The 18,036-nt window shown below is 44.3% G+C and overlaps 1 protein-coding gene across 10 annotated transcripts in view; it reads left to right on the forward strand.

Annotated features, from left to right (window-relative positions):
* Positions 1 to 12,531, forward strand: part of ahi1 (Abelson helper integration site 1) — a 537,691-nt gene extending 525,160 nt beyond the window's left edge. For all 10 annotated transcript variants that reach the window (XM_072499698.1, XM_072499696.1, XM_072499702.1 and 7 more), the window contains one exon: positions 10,969 to 12,531. In XM_072499698.1, the coding sequence (XP_072355799.1) occupies positions 10,969 to 11,164 (196 nt within the window). In that variant the 3' untranslated portion in view covers positions 11,165 to 12,531. The remainder of the gene's footprint in view (positions 1 to 10,968) is intronic.
* The last annotated feature ends 5,505 nt before the right edge of the window (positions 12,532 to 18,036 follow it).

Genomic DNA, 18,036 nt, shown 5'->3' on the forward strand with positions numbered 1-18,036 from the left:
TCTCTTTTAACAACAAAGTCTCTGCACGATCCATCCATTCCTCTACACCTCGGCATTTCTCTTTAAAATTAGATACTTCAGTTCAATCTGATCACAGAGTCCCTTGCAATTCTCCAATACAGGAGCACGGTTACCACAGCTTTCAGGCAGTCAAATGCATGTTGAAACTCCGCTGTCCATTGAAATTTTTTTACGTTTCTTCAGCAAGTCCATCAGTGGAGCAATCACGCTACAAAACTCTTGCACAAATGTTTGATCAAATCCACTCATGCCAAGAAATTGAATTATTCCCCGTCGTGTTATTTCCCGTCGTGTCAAGGGTATCGGAAACTCCCCAATAACTTTCGTTTTCACATCCCGTGGGACCAATCAACCCTGTCCAATTGTATGGCTAAGGAAAGTGACTTGGGCTTTTCCAAATTCACTTTTGGCTAGGTTTAGCACCAAACCCGCCTCCTGAAGTTGATCGAATAACTCCAGAAGATGTTTTAAATGTTCTTTCCATGTCTGGCTGAAAACTACCAGATCGTCGATATAGACCGCACAATTGGGTAATCCTGAAACAACTGTATTAGTTAACTGTTGAAATGTGGCTGGGGCACTTTTCATGCCAAATGGCATAACTTTGAATTGGTACATACCATCTGGAGTCACAAAAGCTGAAATCTCCTTCGCCCCTTCGGATAAAGGTTCCTGCCAGTAACCTTTAAGTAAATCCAATTTGGAAATAAAAGTGGATTGTCCCACTTTCTCAATGCAATCCTCCAAACGTGGGATAGGATAAGAGTCCGTTCTTGTAACTGCATTAACCTTTTTATAGTCCACACGCAACCGTTGGGTACCGTCTGGTTTAGGTACCATCACTATGGGCGAGCTCCATTGGCCGCAACCCACTTTAATTATGCCATTTTTAAGCATACTCTCAATCTCTTTCTTAACCTGTGCCAATTTTAAAGGATTAAGTCTATATGGATGTTGTCTGATAGGAACAGCATTTCCCACATCTACATCATGTATCACCATTTTAGTACTTCCCAATTTATCTCTACAAACTTGCCCATGTGATAGCAACTCTTTCAGGTCAGTTCGTTTTTCCTCTGGAAGGTAACTTAACAATTCATCCCAATTTTTAAGAACATCCTGATTTTCCAATTTATTATGAGGTATGTCAAATTCACAGTCATCTGGATTTGGTTCGTCACTTTGAGTTAGAATCATTAAAACCTCCTTTTTCTCTCCTCCCTTTCAAAGTACCTTTTAAGCAGTCACATGACACACTCGGTGAGTCTTCTATCTGGTGTTTTTACCACATAATTCACCTCACTTAATTTCCTTTCAATCTGATAAGATCCACAAAACCTAGCTTTTAAAGGCACCCCTACCACTGGTAACAACACTAAAAGTTTATCTCCACTGGTAAAACTACGAACATTGGATTTCTTGTCCGCTACCCGTTTCATCACATTTTGTGCAACTTTAAAATGTTGTCTAGCCAATTAACCTGCTCTATTTAATCGTTTCCTAAAATTTGACACGTAATCCGATAGTGTAATTTCCGATTTCTCACCCACCAATTGTTCTTTAATCAATTTAAGTGGTCCTCTTACCTCAGGAACAGAAATTAGTTCAAAAGGACCAAATTTGGTGGAATCATTAGGTGCATCCCTAACTGAAATAGTCCGAATGGAATTCCTTTATCCCAATCCTCTAGATAATCTTGACAATAAGCCCTCAACATTGTCTTTAATGTCTGATGCCACCTTTCTAACGCTCCCTGTGATTCTGGATGGTACGCAGTTGATTTAAATTGTTTTATTCCTAAGCTATCCATAACGCCTTTGAATAACCTGGAGGTAAAATTTGATCCTTGATCCGATTGAATTTCTGTGGGTAATCCATATCTAGTAAAGAATTTAAGTAACTCCTCCACAACCTTTTTAGCTGTAATATTACGTACTGGAATGGCCTCTGGAAACCTAGTAGACACATCCATTATAGTCAAAAGATATTGATTCCCACTTTTTGTTTTAGGAAGCGGTCCTACGCAATCAATTAGGACCCTTGTAAAAGGTTCCTCAAATGCTGGAATGGGTATTAATGGCGCTGGTTTTATCACTGCTCAAGGTTTCCCTATCACTTGACATGTGTGACATGATTGACAAAATTTAACTACATCTTTATGTAGTCCAGGCCAATTTTAGCTTGAGTTTTCCTTATCCTCAAATTATCTCACACTGGTACCTCATGTGCCACTCACAACACCTCCTTTCTATACCCTACCGGCAATACTACTTGATGACCCTCTGCCCACTTTTCATCCGCCTGCATATATACAGGTCTCCATTTTCTCATCAAGACATCACTTTTATGGTAATAACACTGGTATACTCTCAGATTCCTCTTCCGTATATGCTTTCTGATATATCCGTTTTATTTCTACATCTTTCTGTTGTAACTCCGCCAATTTACCTGAACTAAAAATATCCGCCTCATCCTCCACCTGTTCTTTTTCAACTATTTGATCAAAAATCGTTTCTGATAATTGCACTTCCACTTCATCTTCACTCTTTGATTTCTCCCCTTGTCTTAACCTGTGACTTTGCGACCTTGTTACTACACAATCCGGCCAAATCCCAGGATATTCGTCCTTCAACACTTCAGTTGTCTGATTTTCCACTGGCTTATCAACCACAGTAGGCATCACTCCCACCTGCGATCCAGCTATGTCATTACCCAAGATAAACTGTAATCCTGGAAAAGATAGTTTCTCTATTACTCCTGCTACCACTTTACCACTCTTCACTGGACTTTCCAACCTTACATAATGGAAAGCTACTCCTCTCACCCTGAATTCCACATATTACCACCTTTTCTGGCAACATTCTTCCCAAACTACATAATTCCTCATCTCTTACCATTAAAGATTGACTAGCTCCTATATCTCTTAAAATTGTGACTTCTTTACCTGCTCCTCCTGATACACATGAGTAAACTTTACCCACACAAGTAAATTCTTTAAAGACATCTGGCACCGTCTTATCAATTACTTCTTGAACAGGCTGTACAATCGTTTGCACTGCCTTCGCTTCCCTTGGGCTTTCCTTTACCACTCTAACAAACCCCACTGTCTTATCCTGTTTTACCACATCAGCCTTCTCAGTGCTTTTCTTCAACCACCAACACTGACTTTACATGGCCTAATTTATTACAATGAAAACATTTGAAACTTTTAATTTCTCTTCCACCCTCCTGGATTTCTTTTTTAATCTGAGGTACACTCTCTTTATTATCTCCCATCAGGTCACCTTTACCACTCGAGTATTTCTCATGTCTCCAGTTTCTATCCCTCACCGGCTGAAACTGATGTCGGAGACCAAGCCTTGATTTATGAACTAATTCATAATCATCTGCCATTTCTGCTGCTAACCTCACAGTTTTAACCCTCTGCTCTTCCACATGAGTTCTCACTACATCAGGAATTGAATTTTTAAACTCCTCCAAAAGTATAATTTCTCTTGAGCTTCATACGTTTGGTCTATTTTCAAAGCCCTTATCCACCTATCAAAATTACTCTGTTTGAGCCTTTCAAACTCCATGTATATTTGACCAAATTCTTTCCTTAAATTTCTAAACCTTTGTCTGTAAGCTTCAGGCACTAGCTCATATGCACCCAAGATGGATTTTTTTCACCTCCTCATACATTCCAGATACCTCCTCCGGTAGTGATGCAAACACTTCACTAGCTCTACCTACCAGCTTTGTTTGAATCAGTAATACCCACATGTCCTGTGGCCATTTCATTTGTTTAGCTACCTTCTCAAATGAAATGAAAAAGGCTTCTACCTCCTTCTCGTCAAACCTTGGCAATGCTTGGACATATTTAAATAGATTCCCACCAAGCTTTCGACTTTGACACTCTTTCTCACTATCCTCATCACTATCATCCAACTGTATGTTTCCCTTTGCGTCTGCCAATTTTAACTGATTTGCATGTTTCATAGCCATTTTATGAAGTTCAAGCTCTCTCTCTTTTTCCCTTTCCTTTCTATCTCTGTCTTTGTTTCTTTCTTCTCCCTCCTTTTCTTTTTCTCTCATTGCTTATTCAAGCTGCTTTAATTCTTTTTCATGTTCAAATTGCTTAATCTGCAACGGAGCTTTGCCATTTCTAATGAGTCAGATTGTATCTCATGCAAATTGAAATGCTCAGCTACCGCAGTAAGTACCTCATCTTTTCGCATTTTGTCAGGCAATGTTAACTGCAATGCTTTTGCCAAATCTAACGGTCTGCGTTTAGTCTCTGTCCGAAAGGTATTGAGTGTTACCGTAACCACCCCCAAAACCCCCTGAGCCTCTGAAAGAGCCATTGTCCACAACGCACTCCCCACTTGAACTAAAATACCACACCTGAAAAGCAACCACAATATGCTCACCCCTCACTGTCTTTCAGTTTGTTAAGCCAATCCAATCGATAGACTTTGATCCCCCTCGACCCCCCAATTGTTATGGGTCTGGGTTTACAGAACCCCAAAGTGTTTCATGGAGTTCAACCGACCCACAACTTTTAATAGATTGTGGTGTGGGAAGCACACGGCGTACTCTCCAGGTGTGATACAGCAGAGATGGACAAGTGGTTTTTAAAACATAACAATGTTTATTCTATGAACTCAAGTTAACCTTTTAAAAACAAACATTGAAAATCTTAACACCCATTATTTCAAAGATAACCCCAAAGGACTAGCCCTAAATAATCCTTCAAACTGTTCCTTTAAACATCCAAAAGACTTCAAACCTTCAAAAATAGGAGCACACTAGGTTACATTCAATATATTTATAGTGTTTGGAGTGCAGAAATCAACAGACCAGCTCTGTGTTTCTTCATGCAGCTCACAGCAACGCACACAGACACTCCCAGCTGCGTTCCCAAACTGAAACTCAGAAAGCAGAAGTGAACTCAGCTCCCCCCACCCTCTGACATCATTTCGGCAATATGATCAGCTCCATTTCTTAAAGGTACATTGCTTAAACATCCATTTCTTAAAGGTACTCTCACATGACAGGTGGCATGTGGTGTAGTCCTGTAACAGAAGAGGAAACGGTCCAGACGAGTCTCGATGAAAGCCGTAGTCTGTTTCTGCATCCCCCTCTTGAATGTCTGGACCGCCCGCTTGGCTAATGCATTTGATGCCAGGTGATACGGTGCAGTGCAAACTTGGCAAATCCTGTTAGTCTATAAAAAGGATCCCAAATTCTGCGCTCTTGAACGGCATCCGATTGTCCGAAACAAGGACCTCCGGTATGCCTTGTGTGCTAAACGTCTGTCGGAGCCAGTTGACTATGGCCTTGGAAAGCATTCGGTGAACGTCAATCCATTTTGAGTGGGTGTCAGGAACATCGATCCCTGGAAAGAGCCGGCAAAATCGATGTGAATATCATAGAATTTACAGTGCAGAAGGAGACCATTCAGCCCATCGAGTCTGCACCGGCTCTTCTAAAGAGCACCCTACCCAAAGCCATCACCTCCACCCTATCCCCATAACCCAGCAACCCCACCCAACACTAAGGGAAATTTTGGACACTAAGCACAATTTATCATGGCCAATCCACCTAACCTGCACATCTTTGGACTGTGGGAGGAAACCGGAGCACCCGGAGGAAACCCACGCACACACGGGGAGGATGTGCAGACTCCGCACAGATAGTGACCCAAGCCGGAATCGAACCTGGGACCCTGGAGCTGTGAAGCAATTGTGCTATCCACAATGCTACCGTGCTGCCCCTGCCAGCGTGAAGCTGAAACCAAGGTCACCATGGCCACGTGGAGGCGTGCAGCCGGTGAAAGCTTCTGGTGTTCCTGGCACAGGCTGCACTGCTGGATGAACTTTGATACCGGTTTCCATGCCTGGCCACCATACATAGCTGCGGGCCAGCATTTTCATTTTAGACACCCCAGGGTGATCGTTATGGAGATCCTGCAAAATGAGGCCTCAAAACTCCATCAGGACCACGACATGTGTCCCTCGTAGAAAGATATAGTCTTCCACACTGAGATCCGTGGACGAGGCGATGGGTCGTTCCCTGCCCTCGTCCATTCAGTGAGCCAAAACTGCTCTGATGCTGTAAGGCGAGGCATCACAGGTGACTATCAGCGGTTTGGCACGGTCAAAGTGCGTAAGCAGTCGTGAAGATCAGAGCTGTTTCTTTACCTCGGTAAAGGCTGCCTGCTGTGGCGGAACCCATGTCCATGCCTGGCCCTTCTTCAGCAAATGGTGCAGGGGGGGCCAACAGGGTCGCGAAATTCGGGATTATTATGGGCCAGGGTTTAGAGAACCCTAAAGTGTATCATGGAGTTCACCTGACCCACAACTTTTAATAGATTGTGGTATGGGGAGCACACGGCCCACTCTACAGGTGCGGTACAGCAGAAATGGAAAAGTATTTTTAAAGCAAAACAATGTTTATTCTATGAACTCAAATTAACCTTTTTAAAACATAGTGAACATCTTAGCAACCATTAATTCAAATACAACCCCCAGAGAATACAACACTAAGTAATCCTTGAGCTTTCCTTTTATCATCCATAATACTTAAAAAACACCTTTTAACAGAAGCACATCAGGGTTATATTCACTACTGAGAGCAGTTACCTCGTTGAAATCAGCAAATGAACATTCATAAGCTTGCAGAGATTCCCACACATCCCGCTGTGATTTCAGCTTGTCCAAAACTAAAATGAAACTATACCCACCCTGCAGCAAAAAGCCCAAAGCGAAAGTAAAAAGCTGACGAACAGCCCAGCTCCACCCACTGACATCACTGCAGTAATAAACACCCATTTCTTAAAGGTACTCTCACTACAGATATTTATATACACACCCATTTATAAACACCCATTTCTTAAAGGTACTCTCACATGACACGGATTAACTTCCTATAATTTATGAGTCCGAGGAATGAATGGAGTTCGGTGGGGTCGTCCAGAATGCGGGCCTGTTCACCTTGTCTTTGACCGGGTGAAAGCCACTTTGGTCCACGTGGTAACCGAGGTACGTAATTTCCCGAGCATGGAATACGCACTTCTCCATACTGAGTCTAACCCCCAGAGACCGAGAAACAGCGAAGCACCTTGTCGAGGTTCCTCAAATGTTCTTAGTCCGACGTCCCGGTTATCAGCGTATCGTCAATGTGGACCACGATACGCAGTAAACCACACAGTATGTTTTCCATCACCCGCTGGAATATCAGGCAGGCCTATGATATCCCGAAAGGCAATCTGGCAGCACGGTAGCATAGTGGATAGCACGGTTGCTTCACAGCTCCAGGGTCCCAGGTTCGATTCCCGGCTTGGATCACTGTCTGTGTGGAGTCTGCATGTTCTCCCAGTGTGTGCGTGGGTTTCCTCCGGGTGCTCCGGTTTCCTTCCACAGTCCAAAGATATGCAGGCTAGATGGATTGGCTGTGATAAATTGCCCTTAGTGTCCAAAAAGGGTAGGTGGAGTCATTGGGTTACGGGGATAGGGCGATATTCATACAAACCCCGGTGTGTATTTACTGTCATGTATTTCGTGGACACCGGGTCCAAAATCAACGGAAGATAAGCGTGGCTCATGTCGAACTTCATGAAGGAACGACCCGCTGAGCTTCACGTAAAGGTCCTCTATTCGTGGTCCTGGATAACACCCCAACCAGGAAATGCAGTTGACCATCATTTTGTAATCCATGCAAAGACATGTGGTGCCATTGGGTAAGACTGGCACTGCCCAATCTACGAACTGTACAGGGCGGATAATGCCCAAACTCCCCAGGCAATCGGGCTTAGTGTCCACCTTTGACCGTAGTGCATATGAAACCAGGCAGGGCCAGAAATACCATAGCTGTGCTGATGGGTCCATTCTGATTTTTTTCTGTGGTGGCCCAAGATGGTGCTCAACCCCTCTGGAAGAACTTGGGAAATTTTGGCAGTATGGCATCCAGCCCATCTGGACACATTTGGCAAACCCACTGCCAGTTGAGACAGAGATGTTTCAATCAATTTCTGCGGAGTGAGCTAGGGCCACCACCTCACAACACGACTAACAGCCAACAGGCACATTGCTGTCCATACACAATGGGAACCACCAAGGTTCCGGCAATCGCCAAAGGCTCTCCGTATAGGTGGTTAATCCTGCAAAGATAAGGCCTGGATTCCTGACCAGATTTGATCAAAAATGTGGAGGCTGATGGCAGGTTCTGTATCCAACTCCAACATCCATTTATGCGGAGCGTAATTAATATTGGTGCTACCCTCGGTGAAGCAATGCAATTCAGCTGTTGGCGATCGTCAGCAGTCTCGTCCACAAAAGATGCCTGAGCACGGGAAGGGCAACCATACTGACGGGGGATGATGGGCCATCTTTCGAAGCCTCTCACCATTGTCCCGGTGGTCATATGCGTTCCCGTCTTAATGGGCCTGGTCTTCAGGGTCAGGGGAAAATGCACATCTAGCATCCAGGTCCCTCCGACGTCAGTCAGGTTGGACTAATCTGACTGAGAAGGCATTTCTCTGCAGGCAGTTGAATGCTCTGGACTGAGGATCTCATGCCATGTAACACCTGCATGCCTTGCTCTTCACTCTCACGGGATACAGATTCTTCCATTGCCCTCTTGAGGCTCAGCCGTGGGTCGTTTAATAGCTATCCCCTAGTTGTCGCATTGCAAATACCGCAAACCAGCATGTCTCATAGCGTTTTGGACAGTGATGTCCCAAATTTGCAGAACTCTGCGAGCTTCCGCAGGTGGGCCAAAAATTGCGTCATGGACTTCCCCTGGGCCTAAACAGCAGTATGGAACCGGAAACACCGAACGATAATGAGCACCCTGGGGTTTAATAGACCACCCACCAATGCGACCAAGTCTGCGAATGACCATGTGTCCAGTGCATCAGGGTGTGCATGCTCTTGGACACGCTGTACATGACAGCTCTTCAAGCTGTGAAGTGGATGACCGTCTGGCGCCCATCCCCAATGACAGCATTGTTACGAAAAAATATTGCATTCTCTCCACATATTGTGACCAGTCATCTGCACCTGCATCGAAAGCCTCCAACTTTCCAATGTGTGGCATGTCTGCCATCAGTAAGGTTGCCTCCTGAGGCCCATGAAAACTGGGTCGAGTTCTGAGAAGATGGCACCGTCAGCAGCTCCATTTTATCCTCATCGCTAGTGTTAGTCCCGTACAGAGCGACCACAAGGAAACGATGATGAAGGCAACAAAAAGTTTTAATTACACAATATACTGTGATGTGTAACTCCACTCCCCAAAGGGTCTCCTGGGGCAGGGTTTTCATGTCTGGTTGGCTTCCCTTGTTAAGGGAAAGCCCGCCCCCTTAACAGGGAAGCTTGTATTCGGGGGCGCAGTGGTATTGTCACTGGACTAGTAAATCAGAAAACGAGGGTAATACTCTGGGGACCCGGGTTCGAATCCCACCACTGCAGATGATGACATTTGACTTCAATTAAAATCTGGAATTAACAAGTCTAATTATGACCATGAAACCATTGTCAATTGTTGCAAAAGCTCATCTAGTTCTCAAATGTCCTTTAGGAGTGTCGCAGTGAGTTAGCCCTGCAGCCTCACGGCGCCGAGGTCCCAGGTTCAATCCCGGCTCTGAACATAGAACATACAGTGCAGAAGGAGGCCATTCGGCCCATCGAGTCTGCACCAACCCACTTAAGCCCTCACTTCCACCCAATCCCCATAACCCAATAACCCCATCTAACCATTTTTGGACACTAAGGGCAATTTAGGATGGCCAAACCACTTAACCTGCACGTCTTTGGACTGTGGGAGGAAACCGGAGCACCCGGAGGAAACCCACACAGGCCCAGAGAGAACGTGCAGACCCCGCACAGACAGTGACCCAGCAGGGAATCGAACCTGGGACCCTGGCGCTGTGAAGCCACAACGCTAATCACTGTGCTACCGTGCTGAACCCATGCTGTTGGCGTCACTCCGCAGCCAACTACAAACCAGCCATACAGCCAACCGAACTTATCGACCCCTCAATGTAACACATAGTTTAACAAACAAGAGGTTGATTTGTACCTCAAGATGAAATTAAATTCAATAAGTTTATTTCTTCTTCCCATCTCCTGGGTCACTGTCCATGTGGAGTTTGCATATTCTCCCCGTGTTTGTGTGGGTTTCGCCCCCACAACCCAAAGATGTGCAAGGTAGGTGGATTGGCCACGCTAAATTGCCCCTTAATTGGAAAAAAATGAATTGGGTACACTAAATTTATTTTTAAAAACTAATGTCCTTTCGGAAAGAAAATCTGACATTCTTACCTGGTCTGGCCTACATGTGACTCCAGATCCACAGCAATGTGGTTGACTCTGCCCCCTGAAGGGCAGGAGGGATGGGCAATAGATGCTGGCACAGTCAGCGATGCACAGGTCCCATGAATGAATAAAACAAAATTCATCCGAGGTCAAGGGAAACCTGACAGTCCACACCATGACTCTCGTGAGGGTTACAACAGAATCCATATATGATGAGATAAGACTGTTGACACTCTCTTCTGTCCACAACATCCATAATACACTGAGTAAGGGTCACTGGATAAGCATTTGGAGCCCAACTTACATTTTCTCTTTCAGAGACACCGAAGCCACAATAGCCTCCTCAGTGGTCCCCAAGTTCAAGATTAGCATTATTGATACAGTTAAGGGATAAACCATGTATCTTCTCCATTTGCATTATTCGTTGCCGCACCATGAAGAATACTTTCCCAGTAGCATATGAGGGATGCTGCCTTTTAATGTACTTACATGGGGAATTATGAAGGCCAAAATCATGGATATTATTTTTACTGATGCACCTTTTAAAGCTTTTTGTGAAATCCTGTCATACACCACAAACCAAATTAAGCCCTGCAGCCTAAATATAGAAATCAAACCTCAAACTTTAATAAATAATACTTGCCTTTTCCAGCACATTGCAGAAAAAGAAAAAGAAGAAGAAAGTAGCATCTCAGATATCAAGCGTGACAGCTTCTGAATCCAGTTCAACACTCATTGAAAGTGAGTCGAAAATTGATGCAAGGACCACATCTAAGAAAAAGAAGAAGAAAGCTGTTACAGACCACAGTTCAAGTGGAGGAACTAATTATGCTTTTGAGCTGGACTAGAACAGCACCTCAATAAAGCAATGTCACAAATTGCAAAAGTAATTACATGGTAGAAAGCATTGGATCTGTCTATAACTTTTACACTAAGTTGCAATAGCTTTTTACAACACAAAAAATGTTGACTGGTTCACAGTATAGTACTAGCTTAATAGAGGTGATCTTTAACAGCACCAAATAAAGGAAATATTTTCTTGAAGAAATGCGTGAACAATACTGTACCAAAATAGTAGGTTTATTATGGGGAGGATTGATTAATTTAATTGAAGGAAAGCACATTTACTGTGTATTGTGCTTGCATCAGCTGCAGTGAAGTTATTAATTGAAAACAAAATGTATTATATTTAAATAAGCCTTCGGTATGAGAATAAAGGTAATGCCTATCTTGTATGTATTATATTTAAATAAGCCTTTGTTATCAGAATAAAGGTAATGCCTATCTTGTTTGTATTATATTTAAATAAGCCTTTCTTACCAAACATAATTAATGTTTGTTTCATGATTTCTTATTTCCGGTGTTTTTAGTTAAATTAAATTCTGCGTGTTTCAGTTGTTTGAAGGTCTTCTTTGTTTTTAATATTTATATTCTAGTTCATAGTAATGCAGGAAATTCAATGGATATAGAATAATTTATAAAAGTTTTTAAAGCAATCATAATAGTTTTACAAAGGCAAATTTCCTATGTCAAGTTTCCTTTCAACTCTCATTCTTCTAAAATAACTTTAAATTTATTTTTTAAAAATTACATTGAGTACCCAATTCTTTTTTTTCCAATTAAAGGACAATTTAGCGTGGCCAATCCACGTACCAACATATTTTTTCGGGTTGTGGGGGTGAGACCCACGCAGACACGGGGAGAATTTGCAAATTCCACACGGACAGTGACCCAGGGCCGAGATTGAACCTGGTGTCCTCGGCGCTGTGAAGCAGCAGTGCAAATCACTGCGCCACCGTGCTGCCCTGTAACTTAATATAAAATAACACCAATTTGTATTTTTTCACCATCATGGCAATTTCAGTTTCTGTTTAAGCAAACTGACCTCTCTTTAGAAGTTATTTAAAATTTACTTAGCATATACTTTTTCATAAATTAAGATTTACTTTTCAGAAGCTTGACAGTGAAAATTTTCACCTATCACAAACTCAAATTTTCATATTCATTAATTTTTTTTGTTTGATGTAACTATTCGAAAAAACAATACCATTTTAGCCTTAATATCAGCTAAAGAATGATGTCACATGTACACGATCAAATATTTTTGAAACCCTTGCCACATTTTGGGCCACTGTATTAATACATGTATGTCTTTTTATTTATCTTTTTCAGTAGGAAATGAACATGCTTTAAGCAATAAATATTTTATTATGAATCTGGTGCTTTGATATTTTGCTTTGTGCCCAATCAAAATTTAACTTTTGTTTTGCTTAATTAAGATACAAAGGATGTGGATGAATTCTCCAGTGTTGCCAATGGGGATCAATCATTTTCTGCCTGCCTCAGGAACAAAGCAGAATACATTTAGGGGCAGGATTTTTTGATTGGCAGGTTTCCCACCCTGCCACAGGGAAAGCATCATCACTGATTGCCGCAGCCATTTAACACTAGATGGGGCGTTAATTGGGCAAGAGTGAGATTTCCGCCCCTATCTGGGGAGAAAATGCCATCTTATAGATTTGTTGCTCACTCCAATTGGTTGGCAGCTCTTTAGTCTCAGCAGCGCCGTATTCCAGTGCTGGCCACTGCTGGGACTACAGATGGTCCCTGAATCAGAGGAGCTAATGGAGGCCAAGTTTCAGGTATGACTTGGATATCAGCGGGCCCTGGCTGGCAGGCCCCAGAATGAAAGGGTTAATGGGAGGGTGTAACTTTATTAGGAATGTGCCTCTAATGCAGATAACGGAGGCCAAAGAAAGACCCCCTCTCTTGCAGTTAAAGCTTCCCTATTACCCATCTGACATAGACCGCCCCATGCTGCAGGTAAGGTAGCAGCAAAAGCAGAATGAAGCAGTTAATTGGAAATTAATAATAAATCTTTTATTGTCACATTGTCAAATTAAGGGTCGCAATAGGCCCAAGGGCAAGTGGACTATCTGACACCTGCACCATCCATTGTAAATAGGACAGATTATGGAAGGAAAAAAAAAGGGACAGGTCAGGTAAGACGGGGCGGGGGCTACATGCTCCATTTTACAAGCCCAAATGCAAATCAAAACTTCAAACAGCAGCGGGCGGACATAAAATTGCACCCTAAATTACACTAAAATTTCTTTAGTGTAAACCAACAACAACTTGCATTTATATAGCAACTTGAATGTAGGGAAACTTTTCATGGTGATTCGCAGAGGTACAATCAAAAAATGGAGAGGTGACCAAAAGATATCATGTTTTGCTGTAGTGTTTAACAAAGATATTGGTCGGTATCCTCTAAAATCGCGGCTAAGTGTTAACGCTGGCGTAAACACCGGCGTGTTTCACGCCGGCATCAACAGGCCTCCTGGCCCAGCGATTCCACTCCCATGCAATATGGCAGAGCCACACAGCGGGCCGGCGCGTGAGAAGGTAGGCCCCCCCGGATTGCCCCTCGCCCCCCTGCCAATCGGTGGCCCCCGATCGCGGGCCTGGCCGTCGTGGAGGCCCCCCCTGGAGTCTGGTGCCCCCACCAGGGCAGCCGCGGGTCCGAGCTCCCGCTGGGTGGAATCATGTTAGAACCACGGCGGCGGGAACTCCACCGGTCGACGGCGGAGAATCGCCGCGGGGGCCTCTCAACGGCCCCCGAACAGCGCCACGTCAACTGCGCGGCCGGCGTCGATCCTCCAGTCACCGGAGAACCGACCTCCCGTCGTCGGACCGGTGTTGCGGGCCGTCTCGGCATCAACTCCGATTCCCAGAGCCACTGCAGGCTCGGAGAATCCCAGCCATTGTCTTGTTAATTTACCCTTGTTCAGGCTCTTGAAAGTCATTTCAAATCATTGGCAGAAATATTTTGTAAGTGAAAGAGCTTGATTCAGCCGAGATGCTACCTGATCTGAACAGGACCAGCTAAAGATATAACATTCAAACATTTTTCCTGACACTTTTATTCTTATTAAAACCATAGAATTTCTACAATGCAGAAGGAGGCCATTTGGTCCCTTGTGTCTGCACCGACCCTCTGAATGATCTCCCTACCTGGGCCCACTTCCCTGCCCTATCCCCATAACCCCACCTAACCTGTACATCTTTGGACACTAAGGGCAATTTATCATGGCTAATCCACATAACCTGCATATCTTTGGACTATGGGAGGAAACCTCAGCACCTCAGGGGAAACTGCAAACTCCACAAAAACAGTCACCCGGGTCCCTGGCACTGCGAGGCAGATTATGTTGCTGTGGTATTTGATGGAAATCCTTGAATCCCAGGCATTCTGCCTTTAATAGTTATAATACGTATGCACATGTTAAATATTTGATGAAGGTTTTACTTGGAGAGAGAAGTTAACCATTGCCCCTTGACATTAAATGATATTACCATCACTGAATCCCCATATCCTGGTGGGTTATCATTGACCAGAAATTGGACACATAACTAATTGTGGTTATAAGAGCAGGTCAGAGGCTAGGAATCCTGCAAAGGGTAACATCTTCTGACTTCCAAAACATGTCCACCATCTACAAGATACTAGTCAAGAGTGTGATGGAATCCTTTCCACCTGCCTGGTTGAATGCAGCACCAACAACATTCAAGAAGCTTGACACCATCCAGGAAAAAGCAGCCCGCTTGATTGGCATCCCATCCGCTATCTTCAACATGCATTCCCTCCACTACCAACACAGTGACAGCAAAGGTACCATCGACTGCAGGAACTCAACAAAACATCTTAGACAGAATATTCCAAACCCTCAACCTCTGCCACCTAGGAGCTGATACATGGGAACACCAGAGGACTGGCAGCTGATACATGGGAACACCAGAACCTACAAGTCCCCCTCCAAGTCGCACTTAATTCTGACTTGGAAATATATCGCCGTTCCTTCACTGTCACTGTGTCAAAATCCTGGAACTCCCTCCCTAACAGCACTGTGGGTGTACACCACATGGACTGTAGGGGTTCAAGAAGGCAGCTCACCACCACCTTCTCAAGGTCAGTTAGTGATGGGCAACATGCTGAACTGGCCAGCGACACCCACATTTCATGAACAAATAATAAAAAGGCTTTGTGTATAGTACAATTTATTTTTAAAATTTTATTCTCCTTTTTCACATTTACACCCATCAACAATAAACAATAATCAGCAAGATATGTCAATCCCCATAATAACAACGATCCCATCCGCCCACCAACCCCCAAACCTCAGACCACATGTTTACATAAACAAATGACAAAAAGGAATCAGGGATTACCCATAGTCACCCTTAATCTACACAGCCCCCCACCCCCCCCCCCCAACTAATGTTCGATGTTATCCAGTTCTTGAAAGTGCATAATAAATAGTGCCCATGACTTGTAGAACCTGTCCGAGCTTCCCCTCAGTTCAAACTTAACCTTCTCAAGGGTCAAGTATTCCAACAGGTCCCCCCGCCACGCCAGGGCATGGATGGAGAGGCTGCTCTCCATCCCAGCAGGATCCGCCTTCGGGCGATCAACGAGGCGAAGGCTATGATACCTGCCTCCGCTCCCGTTTCCAACCCTGGCTGGTCCGACACCCCGAATATGGCCTCCTGGGGACCCGGGTCCAGTTTCACACGCACCACCTTGGAAATTACCCTAACCACCTCCTTCCAGTACCCCTAGCTTTGGACAGGACCAAAACATATGAACGTGATTCGCGGCCCCCCCCCCCCCCCCCCCCCCCCCCGCAACACTCACACACATCCTCTACTCCTTCAAAAAAAATCGGCTCATCCTCGCCCTCGTGAGGTGCGCTCTTTATACCACCTTCAGCTGTATCAGCCCCAACCTCGCACATGAGGTGGAGGCATTCACTCTCCGGAGCATCTCACACCAGACCCCCTCTATAACCTCTCCCAGCTCTTACCCACTTTGCTTTGATCCCTTCCAGTGGTGCCTCATCCTCTTCCAAAATAGCTCCGTACACCGCTGACACTGCCCCCTTCTCCAGTCCCCTTATCGTCAACACCTCCTCCAGCAATGTGGAGGCCGGTTCCTCAGGGAAGCTCTGTATCTCCTTCCTGGCAAAATCCCGAACCTGCATGTACCTAAACACTTCTCCCTGCTCTAGCCCATACTTCGCTTCCAGCTCCCTCAATCCTGCTACAGTACAATTTACTTGCGTAATTTTATATATGAATTTTATAATCATATTGATGGCAGAGTTTTTCCAAAGTAGGTAAGCAAAAGGAGAAACCCATTCACGGGCAGCACGGTAGCATTGTGGATAGCACAATTGCTTCACAGCTCCAGGGTCCAAGGTTCGATTCCGGCTTAGGTCACTGTCTGTGCGGAGTCTGCACATCCTCCGTGTGTGCGTGGGTTTCCTCCGGGTGCTCCGGTTTCCTCCCACAGTCCAAAGATGTGCGGGTTAGGTGGATTGGCCATGATAAATTGCCCTTAGTGTCCAAAATTGCCCTTAGTGTTGGGTGGGGTCACTGGGTTGTGGGGATGGGGTGGAGGTGTTGACCTTGGGTAGGGTGCTCTTTCCAAGAGCCGGTGCAGACTCGATGGGCCGAATGGCCTCCTTCTGCACTGTAAATTCTGTGAATACAGTAAAGTACAGCTTTCCTCGCTTGAAATGAAACAATAATAATAGGTTGAATCCTAAATAATATCTTGAGATGCTCTAGGATTTCCGGTCACTTTATTTACATCACTATTATAAGTCACCTATATCAATGCATATGAGTTTTCATTCCTCGGAAGTGGGTTTCAAATGCTTTATATTGTAACCTAAATTGATTGATTGTTTTGCTGTTTCTGCCTAAAATATTTGGCAGGTGCCATTCTTTTAATCATCTTAGGGGGAAGTATGACAGACTACTTTGCTTGACTGTACACTCTGCATTAACTAGGAGTGAAAGCGTGTAAAACAGATGTGACTACCAGTGAAAAAAGTAATAAGCAAATGTGACTGCTAGAGAAAGAGTAATAAGCAATGTGATTGCTAATGAGAGTGTATAAACAAATGTGACTGCCATTGAAAGACTAAGAAACAAATGTAACTGCTAAAGAGTAATAAATACGTGACTGTTAAAGACTAGAGTATGAAAGAGTAATAAACACGTGACTGCTAGTGAAAGTAATAAACAAATGTGACTGCTAGAGAAAGACTAATAGAGTATGAAAGAGTAACCAAACAAATGTGACTGCCAGTGAAAAAGTATTAAATAAATGTGACTGCTAGTGAAAGAGGGGCTGGTTTAGCACACTGGGCTAAATCGCTGGCTTTTTTAAAAAAAAAAGCAGGCCAGCAGCACGGTTCAATTCCCGTACCAGCCTCCCCGAACAGGCACCGGAATGTGGCGACTAGGGGTTTTTCACAGTAACTTCATTGAAGCCTACTTGTGACAATAAGCAATTTTCATTTCAAGAGTATTAACAAATTTTGGGGTGGCACAGTGGTTAGCACTGCTGCCTCACAGTGCCAGGGACCCAGGTTCAATTCGTGCCTTGGGTCACTGTCTGTGTAGAGTTTGTACATTCTCCCAGTGTCTGTGTGGGTTTCCTCCGGATGCTCCGCTTTCCTCCCACAGTCTAAAGATGCGCAGGTTAGGTGGTTGGCCTTGCTAAATTACCCCTTAATGTTCAAAATGTTAGGTGGGGTTATTGGGTTACGGGGATAGGGTGGGTTGTGGTCCAAGGTAGGGTGTTCTTTGAGAGGGTCAGTGCAGACCCGATGGGCCAAATGGCCTCCTTCTGCATTGTAGGGATTCTATT

Source organism: Scyliorhinus torazame, chromosome 4 (genome assembly GCF_047496885.1).
Source record: "Scyliorhinus torazame isolate Kashiwa2021f chromosome 4, sScyTor2.1, whole genome shotgun sequence".
NCBI classification, from domain to species: Eukaryota; Metazoa; Chordata; class Chondrichthyes; order Carcharhiniformes; family Scyliorhinidae; genus Scyliorhinus; species Scyliorhinus torazame.